This window comes from Vipera berus, assembly GCF_964194415.1.
Source record: "Vipera berus genome assembly, chromosome: 1".
Classification (NCBI taxonomy): Eukaryota; Metazoa; Chordata; class Lepidosauria; order Squamata; family Viperidae; genus Vipera; species Vipera berus.
Genome location: NC_138202.1, coordinates 133,586,189 through 133,603,904, shown reverse-complemented (window position 1 = coordinate 133,603,904; position 17,716 = coordinate 133,586,189). Strand labels below are relative to the sequence as shown.

The 17,716-nt window shown below is 42.4% G+C and overlaps 1 protein-coding gene across 6 annotated transcripts; it reads right to left on the bottom strand.

The window, feature by feature from the left end:
- Positions 1-1,567: 1,567 nt before the first annotated feature.
- On the bottom strand, positions 1,568-16,156 carry LOC308662603 (UPF0538 protein C2orf76 homolog). Of its 6 annotated transcripts, none has more exons than XM_081318621.1 (7): positions 15,822-16,156; positions 14,283-14,435; positions 10,983-11,033; positions 7,141-7,178; positions 6,771-6,852; positions 3,952-4,189; positions 1,568-1,866 (listed from the first exon to the last, which is right to left on the bottom strand). In XM_081318621.1, exons 2-6 carry the CDS (start codon positions 14,413-14,415, stop codon positions 3,987-3,989), a joined length of 507 nt encoding a protein of 168 aa, XP_081174747.1. In that variant the 5' UTR covers positions 14,416-14,435; positions 15,822-16,156; the 3' UTR covers positions 1,568-1,866; positions 3,952-3,986. The 6 variants fall into 6 exon arrangements, with proteins under 6 accessions (XP_081174747.1, XP_081174746.1, XP_081174748.1 ...); XM_081318620.1 differs by having other exon boundaries at positions 15,869-16,154; XM_081318622.1 differs by lacking the exons at positions 3,952-4,189; positions 15,822-16,156 and adding exons at positions 2,420-2,526; positions 15,751-15,800.
- Between the last annotated feature and the right edge of the window lie 1,560 nt (positions 16,157-17,716).

The following is a 17,716-nucleotide window of genomic DNA, read 5'->3' as shown; positions in this document are numbered from 1 at the left end:
ATTCATAAGCTTGGCAACTGACTCAAATTTATAAGGGTTGCAGTGTCCCAGTCTCCCTTTTGTGACCTGACAAAGTCAATAGGGAAGCCAGATTCACTTAACAACCATGTTACTAGCTCAACAACTGCAGTGGTTCACTCAACAAATGTAGCAAGAAAGATCGTAAAATAGGGCAAAACTCACTTAACATATGTCTCACTTAGCAACAGAAATTTTAGGCTCAGTTGTCATAGGTTGAGGACTCCCTGTATATCAGGAGTGTCAAACTTGCAACGTCACGTGACGTATCGCAACTTTTTTGCCATTGCCGGCAATGGGGTGGGCAAGGTTTCGCTATGATGCATCCGGCCTGCGGACCGGCAGTTTGACACCCCTGCTGTATATGCTAGAAGCAAAACTGGAGGATTACAAGATTGTCTTTTTCAAGTCAAACACAAAATTGGAGAGTTCATGGCAATAACCATGCAGCAATACAGATCACTGTCTCCTTTCTGGAATGTTCCCCCTTGCTTCCCATCTAGCCTTCAGCCTTTATTCCTTAGAAATCTCTCACCAAGCACCACCCATTACTAGGCTTCCAAGCCAAGTCGGTGTCAGCCAGCCAGGTGTTGCCATCTGTTGAGACCAATTAAAAAAGCTATTAAAAATACCGTAAACGCTACTTGGAGATTCATAATACAGACACATCATTAACAAGACCATAATTTGCCCCACCATTCAGCCCAGCAATATTAACACTTCCCTTTGAGCTGATTCATTTCTAACATTTCTCAACACTGGCCACCACAGCTAAACCATTAGGCAGACAGTGAAGTGATGCAACCCACCTTCTAAAGGAAGTCAACACACTAGAAGTACAATCTTTTCTGACGGAAAGGAATTTTGTCCAGTCTGAACATACTCCAAACCACTGTTATATCCTTAAAAGAAGAACAGCAGAAAAGACAACTGTTCATTCTTGAACATATTGGTACAGAAGAGTTACTGCAAAGGGCTCAGTTAATACCCAGATGCATTCTGATATCAAATCCCATCAGCATGTTATCATAGCATATACCACAGGGACCACATCTCATAAATCACAATGGCCAACTCTTACCATGATGAGCTACACTGAAGAATGTTTTAGCCATCAAAGGAAATGGGAGAACTTACTTGATGATTAGAAACTGTTAGATGCCCTCTGAAAATGAGGGGGAAAAATTGCTATTTTTCTCCCTTCTACAGGTTTAGCACTTACATAAACACCACTTTGGCACCTTGCCTCAAAAACATTTATTGAAGAAAAAAAAGCACAAACCCTGAAACATGCCCAGCATAAACCATTTCCCCCCTATGTATCTGTCAACTGAAACAAGGCATTTTTTCGCACTTCCTTCATCTTGAAGAAAATGCTATGGAGAGACAAGGGAAGAAATGCAAAGGACGCTTACACAAAAGCTGTAGTGTGGTGAGATTGCCTGGATTTTTTTATGCTTGGTTCTTTTCTGGAGCTGTTACGCGTTCACTTTGGAATAAAGGACTGTGCCCATCTACATTCCGATTCTTATTTGCAAAGCCATACAGAGAAGGTATCAACGTATGTTTATTATAAAACGCCACACATTTCGGGAAGTGAAATTCATCTTATTGGAAAGCAGTGTCACTGTTTGGAGTCTCCCCTCCTGCAATGGGTCTTGCATTTCTCTAAACAAAAGTCTCAATGCTTGTTAACATACATTTTTTTAGGATTTCAGGATAAACTGTCTTATTAACAACATTTTTTTCTCTCTCTCAATTTTCTTGGTCTTCACCAGGTAGTAACAGGATTGGTTTTATATTTTTTGTAATCCTCCATGCAGAAAAATGCGAGCTCTGTTTCATTAGCTGAAATGAGAAAAACACACATATTTCACCTACTTGAGAAAGACTAGAGTTTTCCCATCATAAAAAATGTAGCAATAATTAAGCTGTCGTTTAAGACTGTTGTTGATTAACATCTTTTTTTACAGCTGATCCCAATAGCAAGAAGACATAGAAGGCTTGGTAGAAGGAACAGGGAAGCACACTTGGTTAAGAGCCAAATTCAAAACAAAGGCATTGAGATGGCACTCCGCAAGCTGAAAGCATCACTTCTTCTCTTTCATTGTATTCTATTGTATTCAAAATGTAAGAAAATAGCTAAACCTGTATTTTAAAGCTCCTTGTTCTATTTAGTGAGCAGGCAGGGAGGTTCCCCCTGAAATTAACCTGTAGCCGTAATAATTTAATACTTAGAGGATCAGTAGAATATTTTACAGGTCACTTTACATTCTCCCTCATGACCCATCAAATGCGAGACTGAAGCAGCTAATTTTTTTTCTCCCCCTGCCAATGATTAATTCATGAGGCTTCAACAATATGCAAAGCGAAAGGCACAAATTGGCTTCTCCAGCAATACCTTCAAATGCCTCTAATTATTCACAGGGGATCTGGCAGAGCTCAAGGAACCACGGAGGTTCAGAGCAGGCACAGTTCTTCCCAACAGCAGCAGGTCAAGGACTTCTTCTAAAACAGTAAGTCAGCAACATTACTAATTCAGAGCAGACGCATCGCTGATGGAAAGTCATCACAATCAGAAGACGGGGGAGCCTTTTGAAGTGAGAAGCGAACCAGGTTCGGCACTGGCTTTTTAAAATTAAGCCATAAGTTAATGAAGTCTGCCTGTGTTGTGAAGAAAGGAGGGGGGGCGGGGAGAGCTATGACTGAATATTGACTAGGAAATCTGCAGAAAGAGAAAAGGAAGTCCTGGAGGAATCAAAACTGAAAGCAGACACTTTGTATAGAACTTTTGGGTGAACGGCACCTGTTGCAGCCTTGCTTATTACTGCTAATTATTGCCCCTAAAACAGGGGTGTCAAACTCAGTTTCACTGAGGGCCGCATCAGCATTGCAGTTGCCCTCAGGGAGCCAAGGTGGGCGTGGCCTACTGGGTGGGTGTGGCCTACTGGGTGGGCATGGCTAGAGTGCTTATGACCTACTGGGTGGGCATGGCCAGCTCTACATCGTTGGCATCAAGGGTGCCTATGGGGGCCTGGGCAGGAGTGGGCCAGATCTGAGGGTCTCTGGCAGAAGGAGGGTCTCTGGGCCAGGGCCAAGGCAGTGGGGGCCGTTCCCTCACTGTTTCCAGGTTGGCTTCGTGGGCCACATGAAACCACTTCGCGGGCCGGATCCGGCCCCCGGGCCTTGTGTTTGACACGTCTGCCCTAAAAGGTTATTCTGTTCTCACAAATGTTTTTTTTCCCCTCCAATGAGAGGGTCTGTTCAGAAGGTCACACGCATCTGGGTTTGTAGACCCATCAGGAGCAAGCTTCAGATTTGCACCCTTGTTCTAAAACTTCTACAAACGAACAAAAATATTCCATACTTATTTCAATGCTAGATTTCTCTATACAATTTTCTACGAAAAAGGGAGATAAAACATCAATGCTTAGATGCTGCCCCCCCCCCTTTCTTTAGAGCAGTGTTCCTCCCAAGCTTAGGTTCGGTCCCATTCCATTGGATTGTTTTTTCATAAAGGTATACAAACCTGGATTTTCTGGAGAGCTGTGAAATATTTTTGTTTTTCATTATTAAATTTCCATACTACCCAAGTGACTCTACGCTTAATAGACGGGTGATGAGGACAACCTTCCTGCTGTGGGTTAGGCTGCTGTGGCTGCTGTATGAAGCACTGTTGCTTCCTTTTTCTAATGGTTATTATGATTTATTACTGTAATACATTATAATTATTCTTAGGGTTACAGTCCTGGTTATTGTTATTCAAGTGAGATGAATTGAGCATTGTTGGGCATATAAACTCCAGATAATGAATAAAAATGAACATGTCTGATACTCATTCACTAAATATAAGAAAGTTGTTTTTTTCCTTTTTCTTACCTGCAAGCTAACTCTACCTTATAAAGAGAGATGTTCAAGTCATTCCAAAATTACCTTATTTGAACAATACATTCTTTTCTGTTGTCAGTTTATTTGTTCAGATAATTTTTGGTACTCTTAGAGGGTTTCATTACCACCCTTCCTTGGAGGCTTAAATGTTGAAAGAAAAGTTCCCATCGAACAAATGGCAGAAAGAACAGCCTGTCCAATGACCAGATAACACTCCACTTTTCCTGTCTTCTCTTCACCATCACAAGTTGTATTTTCCTGAGGTCCTCCTGGATCAGATCTACTTTTATGGACCAAGAACTTTCGTTAAATTAGGGATAGGTAACTGACCGTCACTGACCCAAATGAGTCTGTCCAGAACCCTGTCTGTGGCCCCTAGACTGCAGCTGGACCAAGAACTTTCAGCCATCTTGTTTGGGGGAGGAATAGTATGCTTGGGCATTATTGGGACGGGGGGGGGGAAGGGAGGGGTCTGCAGGCATGTGTCTTAGGCCTTGCAATAATCCTCGTTATTGTCTTAGGCACTGCAGTAACCCTCATCACTTTCCAGAAATAAATCACAGCAAAGAAAAACTTTCTAATCATTTAATGCTTGATGCTATACAAGTTTAAAGTTCCAGCCATCCAGAATGTGGATGATTTAGACCAGGGGTGTCAAACTGCTGGCCCGCAGGCCGGTTTCATCATACCGAAGCTGCGCCCACCCATTGCCAGCAGTGCAAAAAGACATCACGTGATGTGGCGAGTTTGACAGCTCTTTCCCTACAGTTGGAACATACGTCTAAGTCAGGGGTCGGCAACCTAAAAAAGGAAAAGAGCCACCGGGAACCGGTTCCATCACAAATTAAAAAAACTGGGAGCCGCGTGCGTGTGTCCATGCACGCGCATGCGCAAAACGTTTTTTTGCGCATGCGCGGACGCATGCGGTTGCCATTTTTTTTTAAAGTGAGATGGAACCGGTTCCCGGTTGCCCGACGGCGACGGCCCGTCTGCAAAGCTGCAGCTTTCGGCAGCTTTGCAGACGGGCCGCGGCAGCTTCCTCAAAGAGCGACGCTGCGGCCCGTTCCGAGAGGTGCGCGCGCACCTCCCCGAATGGGCGGAGCTGCGCGCGCACCTCCCCAAACCTTTGGAGAGGTGCGCGCGTACCTCTCCAAAGGTTTGGGGAGGTGCGCGCGCAGCTCCGCTTTCGGCAGCTTTGCAGACGGGCCGCGGCAGCTTCCTCAAAGAGCGACGCCACGGCCCGTTCGCGCGGAGGTACGCGCGCACCTCTCCAAAGGTTTGGGGAGGTGCGCGCGCACCTCCGCCCATTCGGGGAGGTGCGCGCGCACCTCTCCAAACGGGCGGTGCCACTCTCCATTTGAAGAGGTGCGCGCGCACCGGGCGGCTGGGAGCCGCAGGAGACGGCTCAAAGAGCCGCATGTGGCTCCGGAGCCGTGGGTTGCCGACCCGTGGTCTAAGTCAAAGGTTTCTCTAGAAATGTGGGTTACAGTGAAAAACACTAAAGCAAGGGGGTCTCCAAACTTGGCAACTTTAAGACTTGGGGACTTCAACTCCCAGAATTCCCCAGCACTCCCAGAATCCCCAGCCAACAATTGTATACCAGTCTATAATCAACTCTCCTATTTTCAGCCATTTCAATGAGACATTTCATTCAAAGCCTCCATTTTCTCTGATGTGGACAACAAATCATTTCCTATTCTGTGCTATTATTGTTACTTTAAGTGTTTACATTTTGTAAACCACCTAAAATGTGATTGAAATTAAGGTGGCCTACTAGTGTGATTAAATAAATAACAATGAATATACTGTTTTAAGCAGAGTGCTATGTGTCCAGAGAACTTGATGAACTTAAAGAGATACAGATAGTCCTCATTTAGCAACATCAATCGGCAACTCAGTTATTAAGTGAAACATCGTGATTTTACAATTTTACTTCAGCTCTCCTTTGCTATACAGACTTATAATGGTCATAAATGGGAACACTAGTCACAAAGTTACATTTTCATCAGTATCATAACTGCTGCGGTCACTAAAAATGTTCTCCATCCCATATATTCTTCTCCTCCTCATCTTTAGTTATAACTTGTATTTTATTGTAATTTTAATGTGATTTTGTTTGTTTGTAAAATTTATTAGCCTGACATTTTACTACAAGACAACTCTGAATGGCTCTTTTATTCATATATTTATTGTTTCATTTTCATGCTGTAAGCTGTCTAGAGTTGTCTTGTGTGAGATGGGGAAAGAAAGAAAAAGAAAAAAGAAAAGAAAAGAAAAGAAAGAAGGGAGTGAATCACTGAACAAGGATTACCTGCAATGCCAAATCAATATTTAACTGGCACCCTGCAGCCACCTGGTTTAGCCTACACAATCCTCTTTCTTTACATTTCTTACTGCATGACATACCCCAGGGCACTCTGCCTCAAATATCTGGGTGATTTCAGCATTGTGCTTTATTAAACAGATGCCTCTCTCATGTCTCCTTACTAGTTCCCCTTCTTAAATTTCCAACCAAACCATCCATTTAAATGTTACTGAAAAGATGAAGCAGATGTGGTTCTAATAACCAAACTGTCAATCATTTAAAATGACTCCATAGATTTCTAGGAATACCTTCTTTTTTAAGAAAAAAAAATCCTTCGTTAGCATTCTGTAGGGAGAGACGTGGTGTTCTCAAGCCCAATGATTTGAATGTACATTAAGCTGGCCTCCTCTCCCACTCCGGAATAATTATCGGTTTCTGCACAGAAGCACCAGGAATAGCGTTTGCTTTTCAGCTGGCTGTCCAAATATGGTCAGCTGTTCTCAGAATAAAGGCGAGCACAATGAACCACTTCTTCCGTCAATTCAAATGAGCAACTTACCTACTCCAGCCGCTTTCAAGGTGCTGCCTTCCTCCAAAATGAGTCTGTCGTCATCCTCTAAACTCACAACAAGTTCATTGGTCTAGAAATGTGGGGAAAGGAAGGGTGGCATGAGGGAGACAACAATGGCCAACATCAAGAAAAAAAATAAGAACTATCTAGAAGGAAAGAAAGGAAACCAGGCCGCCAAAGAACATGATGGCTGGATCCCATCAAAGCTGACACCAACCAGAGTAGAAAAACTCAAAAGACACAGGGCAAAATCGGAAGATGTAGAGAGACCTAGCCCATCAAATCACCAAGAGTCGCACACGACTGAATGGACAACATCATCATCAGAGGGAAATAAGGAAGCAATGATAAAACGTACCTTAGAGCCATGCGCTTGATGTATAATCTTCATTGTGTCTGAAAGAGATCATTTGAGACAGATTTGACCTTAAACACTGATGGACACTTCCCAGATTTTGTGCGTGCTTCATTCGTTCTGCAGTAGTATTACCTTTATTCATTGAACTAGAATTAGACACATGTCACAGTTTGAAATACAAAACCACTTCTTCCCAAAGTGATACTACTTGGGATAAATTTAGACCCGTAAAACAAGACAGAAATCTCAAAGAATAAATGGCCCCCAACATACAGAAGAAGATTGCAGCCAGTTATTTATTTCATTATAATTAATTTGAACACTGGCTTTCATACTTATTTCAAAGGTTTTTAGGTTTAAATTATAAAATTATAAGTTGCTTACATTTGTCTTTTTCACTGAAGCAGCATAAAACAAATTAAATTAATCTAATCAGTATAAATACATCCTGGCATAGGTTTCAACAATTAATTTGTTGCCAGCCTTAAAAAATGTTAACTGCAACCTCTCTCTTAAAATGTTCTCAAATTATATACATCAAGAACTTATACCTGGCTCAGTTGTGGTCATAAGGACTAGCCGTACCAGGTTTCAGATAAAAATCAAAACCAATACTTTTTTCAAGCTAACAGCTTTTACCATATTTATCTTCGGGCAATAAGCAAATGTTTCATAAGCAAAATTCCGTTTCTCTGACCTTGCTTTCTACCCGGTTCTGCTCCCCAACTATCCAGAGTAGATATAACAGGAGAAAAAATACATTCCCTTGACCTCAACCCAGTGGTAGGATTCAAATATGTGAACAACCAGTTCTCTGTGTGGATGCCGCTTCCGGAAGTCCATTCTGGGCCTAGGCAACAAAAAATTAGCTACCGGTTCTGCCAATCTGGTGCGAACCAGCTGAATCCCACCACTGCATCAGCCCATCTGGGGAGTCCTTAACTCAGCATTACTTTCTGTTATGTTTGAAAATGCAAGATGGATTCAATGTTTGCAAAAGAGGAAAGTACACGCCATTTTCAGAACAAAGAAAAGGCTAACCAAATCCTTGAGGGCTTTCCTCTGGTTTCCATCCCTTCTGGATCATTTTAAAATAAAACTATTCAGTGGAATGAGAAAACAACGGGACTGAATTATATCAACTATATTAATCAGCATCTTGTGATTTCAAGTCATTATCAGATTGTGGAAGAAACTAGCATCTATTAAAAGATCATTTTGATTTTTTTAACACTAATATGCAATTTATTCATTCAATAAAAACAAATTGAGGAATAATAACAAATAAAGAAATCATTAAACTTGAAACACAGTAATTCCTATTCAAACTTTAATTCAGTGTACTATGCAAGGACTTTATTATAGAACTCTGCCATCTACTGTCTCTTAATCTCAATAGGCTGATTATAAAATATTGTCAATTCTTATTAATTTTGACAAAACAAATTCTAAGTCAGTTTAGTGTGTGTGTGTGTGTGTGTATGTGTGTGTGTGTGTATCTGCAAACAAGTGATGTAATTCTCCTGGGAATTTTTTTTTACACATTTTAACACTATATTCTCAGAATTAGTTCAATATTATATAAGAGACATTCCTAATCCATCTAGGTATAGCGTATAATTTTCACTTGTCCAAAGGGATGTGCATTATTTGATTTCTTTTTAAACATTTGCCAGCTAGTGCACTCTTTTTACATCAGCTTGTTCCAATACATTCTAGCATGCACATTTATTTACTGCAAAAGCTGGCATGGTCATTAAGTGAACGTTAACAGATATATAGCCAAACTTGTAATTGTTTCAAACCATCCCATACCTGCAAAGTTGGCATAATAATTGGACTCTTACAATTCATTTATCTTTTAATTTACTGATTCATTTTTATTTAAATATTACTTCGTCTAGCAAATTCATCTTTGAGTCTTATTTATCTCTGCTCCAATTTGTTCCTTACTTATTATGTAAATTCTTTCAGCACATAATTCTTATTCCTTGCTTCCGGCTTCTACTTGATTCCCCCTTCTTGACCTCACAACTAGTGGCTGGCTATTGAAATGCAGAAGCTTGGAAGAAACTGAGTTCAAAGGACTGTGGGTCACGAGTGGCATTTCAGCATGTAAGTCAAGTCCAAAAAAGCATTTTGGGATCATGTTACAAAAATCATACCCCAAGGACAACTCTGATAATTAATACCACAATGAATGAATAACATACAGGCTAATGTGGAAGTTGAATTCCAAGATGACAGTTCCAGAAGGAAAAGTTTGGAATTGTACTGCCTGATATTTTTCAATCACACAATCGGAATAGAACTGAAAGGTTCCTTGGAGGTCATCTAGTCCAACCCCCTGCTCAAGCGGGAGACCCTATGCAATTTGAGACAAGTGGTTGTCCAGTCTCTTCTTAAAAACCTCCAGTGATGGAGCACCTACAATTTCTCATGGCAAGCTGTTCCGCTGGTTAATTGTTCTCACCCAGAGATGACACATCTTGCGATAACTTGGGTACCCAGACACTTGATCCTCTGTCATGCAACATTATTTCTAATATCCCTCTACTTTCTGTCCCCTCTACAGGTATCATACTAGAGAACATGTAGCGTGTGCTCTTGATCTTAACTGTCACAAGCATCAACACAAATAAAAGAGATGAAAGGCAAGACTGATTTACAAATGCAGTGATGCAATCTGCAAAGTTTGTTAAGAAAATTGTTCGAAGCATGCCTGGGCAGGAATTAAAACACAAAAGTTGATTGATAGAAATGATTAATGCTGCCATCATATAGGGCTGTGGTGGCGAACCTATGGCACGCGTTCCACAGGTGGCATGCAGAGCCCTCTCTGTGGGCACGTCTGCCGTCACCCCAGACCTACAGTAGGCCTTCAGCTGGGTTTTATAAAACCTTTTCGCTTCAGGCCTCCGCTGCCGGGTGCAAAAAAAAAAAAAAGGTTCAATCAGTCAATCAATTTCAACTTCTCGCAGGGAAAAAAAAGATCTCGCAAAATTGGAATTGATTGATTGAACTTTTTAGTCCCACCCAGTCTGCCATTACTGCTGCAGCCACGTCCACTCAATGGGCCACACCCAGCCAATGGGCCACACCCACCCGGCACCCAATGATACGTAAGTGGGTTTTGGGTTGCAGTTTGGGCACTCGGTCTCTAAAAGGTTCGCCATCACCCTCACTGACATAGGGGAAGACCGAAAATGTGGACCACATCATTAAAAACTCACCAACTTTGTCCAGTGATGGTGTAGGCTTTGCTGGTTCCTATCGGGAAATCTTTAAAGCCACATCACTAATGCAGCTACCACCCAGCTCCGGGCAAGAGCCAGTTCAGTTATGATGTTTACTCAAGAGGAAGCAAATGGGAATTCTTCCTTCAATAGCTTGACTCACAGGAATACCTGCATTGAAGACTGGTAACATTGACCAGGATGAGCATTACTAAGTCAGTAAGAGTGCAAGCCTTTATTTATTGATATAGGATTTTAAAACTAGAGGCCATTTAAGAGGGGGGGAAAAAGAAAAAAAGAAATGAAGTTGTCTTCAGAAATAATTGATTTCAATCACCTGCCTCCGCAGCACAAGGTCTCTCACAGCATACACATTTCTACAGTTTGGCTCAGTGTTCCAAGACATAAAATTAAATGTACACCGCATCTGAGTCCGCTGATCCCCACCTGACTTTTTTGGGTTAAATTTTCAAAGAAAGTTTGGATGAATTAGAAAACCGAGCCAAATTGACATCCATGCTTTCAAAGATCTCATGTACTGTTCATTGCTTTATTCAAAGAAGAATTCACGTTAATATTTTTAAAAAAATAAGGAAAGGAAATTACCATATGTATATTTTCTGAAAGGCAGCAAAAGTTCTGTCCTTGATGTGATATCTAGAGGGGGAGCAAAAATGAAAATCAACGTTGTTTTCCCTGACATTTAGTAGTGTATGTAAGCACCTGCACCATTATCGTAGACCACGGGTAGGCAACCTTGGCTCTTTTATGACTCGTGGACTTCAACTCCCAGAATTCTTGAGCCAGCTGGCTCAGGAATTCTGGGAGTTGAAGTCCACGAGTCATAAAAAGAGCCAAGGTTGCCTACCCCTGTCTTAGACCAAGAGAAAATAAAGCTGTTTTTCAATACCAATCAAAATGCACCAAATCCAACGAAACTCACTTACCAAGTAGTATAAATAGGTAGCTATGAGGTCTTCTCCAAAAGAGACCAATAGGTGCAGCACCTAATCAACTTTCACTGGTCTTAAAGGGTTAATCGGGATCAGACCTGGTTAATACTCAGAGGGGAGCCCACCATAATTATTGGCTACACTAAGAAAGTATCCCCGCAAGAAGGCAGTGACAAAACACTCCCAGGTCAAGAAAGCTGGATAGCTGCATCTATGTAGAGATCAAAGATTGAGTAAGGCCGATGAGGATCGTCATATTGTAATAAAGACATGTTCGAGGCAAGCTTGATGTCAGCTGACTACATTCCACAGAGCCTTCACGGCAACAGCCTGGAAGGTTTTTGCCATTTTTAGATTTGGCAGGGTTTGGGTTTTTTTTAACTTTTACATCCAATACAGGTGGTTCTCCATTAACAACCACTCATTCAATGACTGTTTGAACTTACAACAGTGCTGAATGAGTGGTAGCTATGACCAGCTCTCATACTGATGATGTCACCGTGTCTTGGAATCAAGTAGTTGCAATTCAGAAAGCTTTCCTGCCGGTTTCCAACAAGCCAAGTCAATAGGGAAGCCGGCAGGAGGTTGCGAGTCCGAATCACATGAGGTTTTCATTGAATGGCCCACATAATCCTTTCTTTACAACAGCAGCCAGGACTGCCATTGCTAAGCCATGTTATTTTTCAACTTATGCCCCTGTCGTTTAACAGTGGAGGTTCTGGTTCCAGTTAGCACTGTGGGCTCCTTGGTGCTCTCTGAGCTTGGTTGTTTTCTTGCAGACCTTTCATTACTCAATTAGAAAGCATCATCAGTCCAAGAAAGGAGTAGGGTTTGCTCTCATTCTATATACTAGTAGAGGGGTAGGCAATCTCAGCTCTTTTATGACTCATGGACTTCAACTCCCAGAATTCCTGAGTCAGCATATACTAGTACAGGGGTAGGCAATCTCAGCCCTTCTATGACTCATGGGCTTCAACTCCCAGGAATTCTGGGAGTTGAAGTCCATGAGTCATAAAAGAGCCGAGGTTGCCTACCCATGTACTAGTGCACAGGTCTGCAACCCGCGGCTCCAGAGCCGCATGTGGCTCTTTCAGCCATCTCCTGTGGCTCCCAGTCCTCTGCCATATGCAGTCCAAAAAAAAAAGTGGGACTAAAAAAGTTCAACCAATCAATTCAAACTTCTCATGGAAAAAAAAACACCTTGCGAAGCTTGAATTCATTGGTTGAAGTTCTTTGGTTTGTGTGGACTTCCCACAAACCTCTTTTTTTCCTCGGACTGCACATGGTGGCAGCGGAGGAAGAGACAGGAGGACTGCTGGAAAGGTGAGTGGGTCGGTCAGATGGGGTGTGCCGGGGAGGGGGAGTTCTCTGTGTGTGTGTCTGCGTGTGTGTGTGTGTGTCCTTTTCCTTTGGGCCAAACACGGAGAGCACAGCGGCTACCACGCTGGCCTGGAGCACCTCCAGCATCTCTCAGCGAGTACACTAGGCCGCCCCAACAGCAGCAGCCATCGCTGGAACGATTGCTCAGCCCTTGGGGCCCGCTGCTGCCATGGGGGCCGGCCCAGGAATTTGTTTCTGTGGGGGAGGCGGAGGCTGACGGAGATGCAGCAGACCTCCATCATCTCTCTCGCCGCCACCTCCACCGCTACTGTCAGCTTCCGCTACGGCCAAACCCAGGCAGCCTCCTCCACCCCCAGCAGTGGCATCCGGAGGTTTTCCGGTTTCATCGGAACCAAGCAGCAAGTGGAAAATTTAGCAGTAGCAGCACTACCAGGAGCGGTTTCAATCGGCCCCTTCATTGCCAAGCATCCCCATAGAAGTCAATGGAGGCGCCGCGGCTGGCCTTTCGAGTGAATGAGAGTGAGAGAGAAGCTTTTCCAAACAAAACGTGAGTGAATGAGAGCGGAGGGGGCAGGGTAGGTGTATATCTTGCCTTGGCTCCACTCTTCAGTCAAACCCTGTTCTGTGCATGCGTGCATGTACGCGCATGCGCACACATTTTTTGCGGCTCCCAGTTTTTCCTTTAGTGAGGGAACCGGTTCCGAGTGGCTCTTTCACTGTTTCAGGTTGCTGACCCCTGGTCTAGTGGCTTGCCCTTTCATTGTGTTTGAGGGGTGTTTCCTTTATTGGGCTCTTGTCTGTCTGTTAGCTTGTTTGTCTGAGTTGTTAGTTCCTTGACTGGGATACTGTTTGCTTTTTGGCCGTTAGCATTGTTAAACAAGGACTATCTCTAAACACAGTGAACCCACAAAATGGAGGTAACAATTGTGTTAGATGATAGACTGAAATTTTATAATTCAAAATCTACCATGACTTGTTTTTTTTTGTGTGTGTTTGTTTTGAGCCTTTGAGTTAAGGTTGACTCCTGGCAACGGCCTGGACTGCCTGCCTGCATTTTTCTTGGCAAAGTTTTCCAGATGTGGCTTGCCACTGCCTTTCACTAGGGCTGAGAAAGGGCAAGTGGCCCAAAGTCAGTTGGCTTCATGTCTAAGAGAGGACTCGAACTCACCACCTCCCTGTTTCTAGCCTGGTGTCTTAAACTGGCTCTCATAATATCTTAACAAATGATACTGTAAAAAACGTGCCTTGTAGATTGATTATCCCTGAGAAAGCATATATTCTGAGAGAAATAAAACTTTACTGAGTTTGACTTTTCCAAATCAGGGAACAACAGAAACACTGTAGGAACAAGGGAGATAATATATAATCAAATCAGGCAACTGGCCCGACCAACACAGGACTGATGTCCTGGCAAGCTGACTGCAGCACTGTGTTTCTGGGGATTTTTTCCCCCAGCTTGCCTAAAAATGCATTTTGCACACAAAAAATACACGCTCCAATTCTTCTGCCAGAGAAATATCAGCAAACTGCCTTTTCCCTTTCCCCCACCTCTGTTCTGCCAATTAATCTTTCAGCACACTGACCAGCAAAGTCAACCCTCACAGCTTCTTACCCTTCTTCACAAATGCAATAAATTCTTTTACGGTCTGGTCCAGGTTAACATTTCGGTACAAAACTGGTCTGAAATTCCGATGCTCAAAAGAGCGAATAAGACGAACGGTAACTATCACTCTTTCGGATGACATGTGAATTAACCGCAATGTATCTGGAAGGCAAAAAACATAATATAACATTGAATTATTGCCTTTACAAGAACTGGTCTTCTTGGAAAATAAGAATATAAGAGATCAACTAAGAGGCATAAAGAGATTTTTAGAAGGTTCGTAACTATTTCATTCATTTCAATAATCCTTATTTCAAAAATTTAGAAACATTTGAATAGTATTTTGAAAAGAAGCATTAAAAGATGCACAAAGGAGCCCTAAAACAGTAATGTTAAAAGAAAACTACTTAGTTTGAAATGCATATCAGTCTCCCTTTAATTCTTTGTTAGCAATCCAAAAGATTTACACAAATATGAGCTGTCCCTGTTGTGACTACTGCCTGTCGATGGCCTTCGGTTAGGCCAAAACAGGAAATAAAGATTTGTCCCATGTTTGGGGCTTAGCAAGGTAATCTAAATAGTTAACAAGCATTTAACACATATCCCCCTTGCCTCTCAGCTAACAAAGTGAGATAGAGCTTGTGGCCTAGAGGTAAAAACAACTGCCTAATGTGCAATCAGCCCAGGTTTGAATCTCAGAAGGGTATGGCTGATGAAAACAAATAAGTTTAAAATGCATATCAGTCTCCCTTTAATTCTTTGTTAGCAATCCAAAAGATTTACACAAATATGAGCTGTCCCTGTTGTGACTACTGCCTGTCGATGGCCTTCGGTTAGGCCAAAACAGGAAATAAAGATTTGTCCCATGTTTGGGGCTTAGCAAGGTAATCTAAATAGTTAACAAGCATTTAACACATATCCCCCTTGCTTCTCAGCTAACAAAGTGAGATAGAGCTTGTGGCCTAGAGGTTAAAAACAACTGCCTAATGTGCAATCAGCCCAGGTTCGAATCTCAGAAGGGTATGGCTGACTGATGAGAACAAATAAGTTTGAAATGCATATCAGTCTCCCTTTAATTCTTTGTTAGCAATCCAAAAAATTTACACACACACACACACATATACATATAGACATACATATATATATATACATACATACATACATATACATATACACATACACACACACACACATATATATATGTGTGTGTGTGTATGTGTGTGTATATATATATATATATATATATATATATATATATATATATATATATATATATATATATATATATATATATATATATATATATATATATATAATAGAAGCCTCGTGCGAGCTCATGATTACAGTAAGAGCATACGGAGCAGCGTTTAATTGACTTATTTTACCAGTAGAAGGTAATACTATTATATTTATTTATTTTAGCCACCCAAACTCTAAATGCAACTCTACTTAAAAACGCCCACCCAGTTGCACGCACCGCAGAAGCGACTTCGCCTTGGCGAAGTGCTTTCCCGCATATGAACGCCTCCCAACTCCAAGCACCCACACCGCCTTCAGCTTCAGAGCAACGCGTGACATTCTGCCTCCGAAATCACCTGCCTCTCTCCGTGACAGCTTCGCTAAGAATCCCGGTTTCCTCCCAGCCGAGTCGAGAGCCTCACTTCCTTTCCTTGCCTCGCTTGCAGGTTCGCCCAAGCCAGGGGTAGGCAACCTCGGCTCTTTTATGACTCATGGACTTCAACTCCCAGAATTCCTGAGCCAGCCAAGCTGGCTCAGGAATTCTGGGAGTTGAAGTCCATGAGTCATAAAAGAGCCGAGGTTGCCTACCCCTGGCCCAAGCGAAGTCGCTCAAGTTGAATCCCGCCCTTGCCTTAGAATCACGTGACTCGAAGGCTTCCTCCGCTGGTTCCGCCCCATCGCCTGTCATTTCCTGACGGTGAAAAACGGCTCCTCCTCTACTCTTCTCCGCCCCTCTCACGCTCCTCCCACTTTTGCGTTCCACCCAATGACAAAGCCTAGAATTCCCTTTTCTTTTCTGCGACTAGTCTCCGCCCCTCTCAACAGCGATTGGCTGCTCCTCCCACTTTTGGGTTCCACTCAATGACAACGTCTACAATTCCCTTTCCCTTTTTTTGCTACTATTCTCCGCCCCTCTCCTCGACGATTGGCTGCTCCTCTTAACTTTTGCGTTCCAGCCAATGACAAAGCTTAGAATGCCTTTGTCATTGCCTTGCCTTGCGATGGAAGGCGTCGCTGTCCTTTTTTTTCCCTTACTTCGAAATGACATTTTTTTTCAACGATCTTATGCACTTGGTATCTATGCCGATGCTATGGTAATCCACTTCGAGACTTCTGCGAACGATAAAAAATAGCGTTAGGTGCCTATTTAAATTAAAGTACTTCCAAGTAATTCCACTTTCTCACCACTTTCCACTTTCTCGCGTGATTGGGGTAGGTTTCTTCCCTGCCCGAAACCCTTAGCCTCCCGACTGAGTTGCAAAGGGTGATTTTGAGGCAGTCACTACTCTCTCTCAGCCCAACCCACTTCACAGGATTGTTGTGGGGGAAAATGAGGAAGAAATATTAGGTACGTTTGCCACCTTGAGTTACTTACAAAGTAATAAAAGCGGCATAAGCATCTAATAATAAATAAAACAAGGATGCAGCAAAAAGAGCAATTTACAACAATCATGCAAATCACTGCAGTAATATATTCAAATTTGAAAGTAAAGTATAAAATTCTCAAAAAATAAAATATCGCCCTTGCACCATTGCACCGTTTACCCATTTTGCAGTTTCTCCATCCTCAATACTCTCAAGTTTTGTGATTCCCCTTATCTAATTACAAATAAGACCTGGACCAGAAGATAAAGATTGCTGTCTTGTTGAGGATGACCATGGTTTAAAAAAATACTAAAAAAAAATTCCACTTGTCCATCCGCATTATTATACATCCTGGAGAGACGACAAATCACACAACGTACATGAAGTCAAAAAAAAATTATCTTGGTTACATTTGGCTTGATTTCTAAGGCCATGCATCCGTGTCTTAATTTCAGCAGCATTTTCTGATTTGGCCACATGGGGTTCAATATTCCTCCCCCACTGCAATGCACCTGGGTGGATGCCGAGTGACATAACAAAGAGTTAAACAATTATTTCACAATTAGACTTCAGGTTCCTAGTTGTAGTCTGCTTGCTAGACGCTCAAGAACAGGAGGAACACACAAGAATTCCTGAAAACAGAGCAATGAAATGGCAAAATTTGCATCTTCATGAGAACCTCCCCAGGCAGCCTTCATTGGAAGTGCAGACAAGCCATGATCCAAAATGCATTTAAAAATGCATAATCCTAGGAATCAAAGTAGAACCTATGGTCAAAAAGGAGCTAAGAGGATTCGGGGATACAAAGTGGGTCTTTTCATTCAAAGACTCTGCTAATC

Bases quoted from the DNA above. Each gene is read 5' to 3' on its own strand.
- LOC308662603 (XM_081318621.1), bottom strand. From the start codon at position 14,415: ATGTCATCCGAAAGAGTGATAGTTACCGTTCGTCTTATTCGCTCTTTT. The intron at 11,034-14,282 runs GTAAGAAGCTGT...CTCCCCCTCTAG, and splicing joins TATTGCATTTGTGAAGAAGG to ATATCACATCAAGGACAGAA. The intron at 6,853-7,140 runs GTACGTTTTATC...CCACATTTCTAG, and splicing joins ATCAAGCGCATGGCTCTAAG to ACCAATGAACTTGTTGTGAG.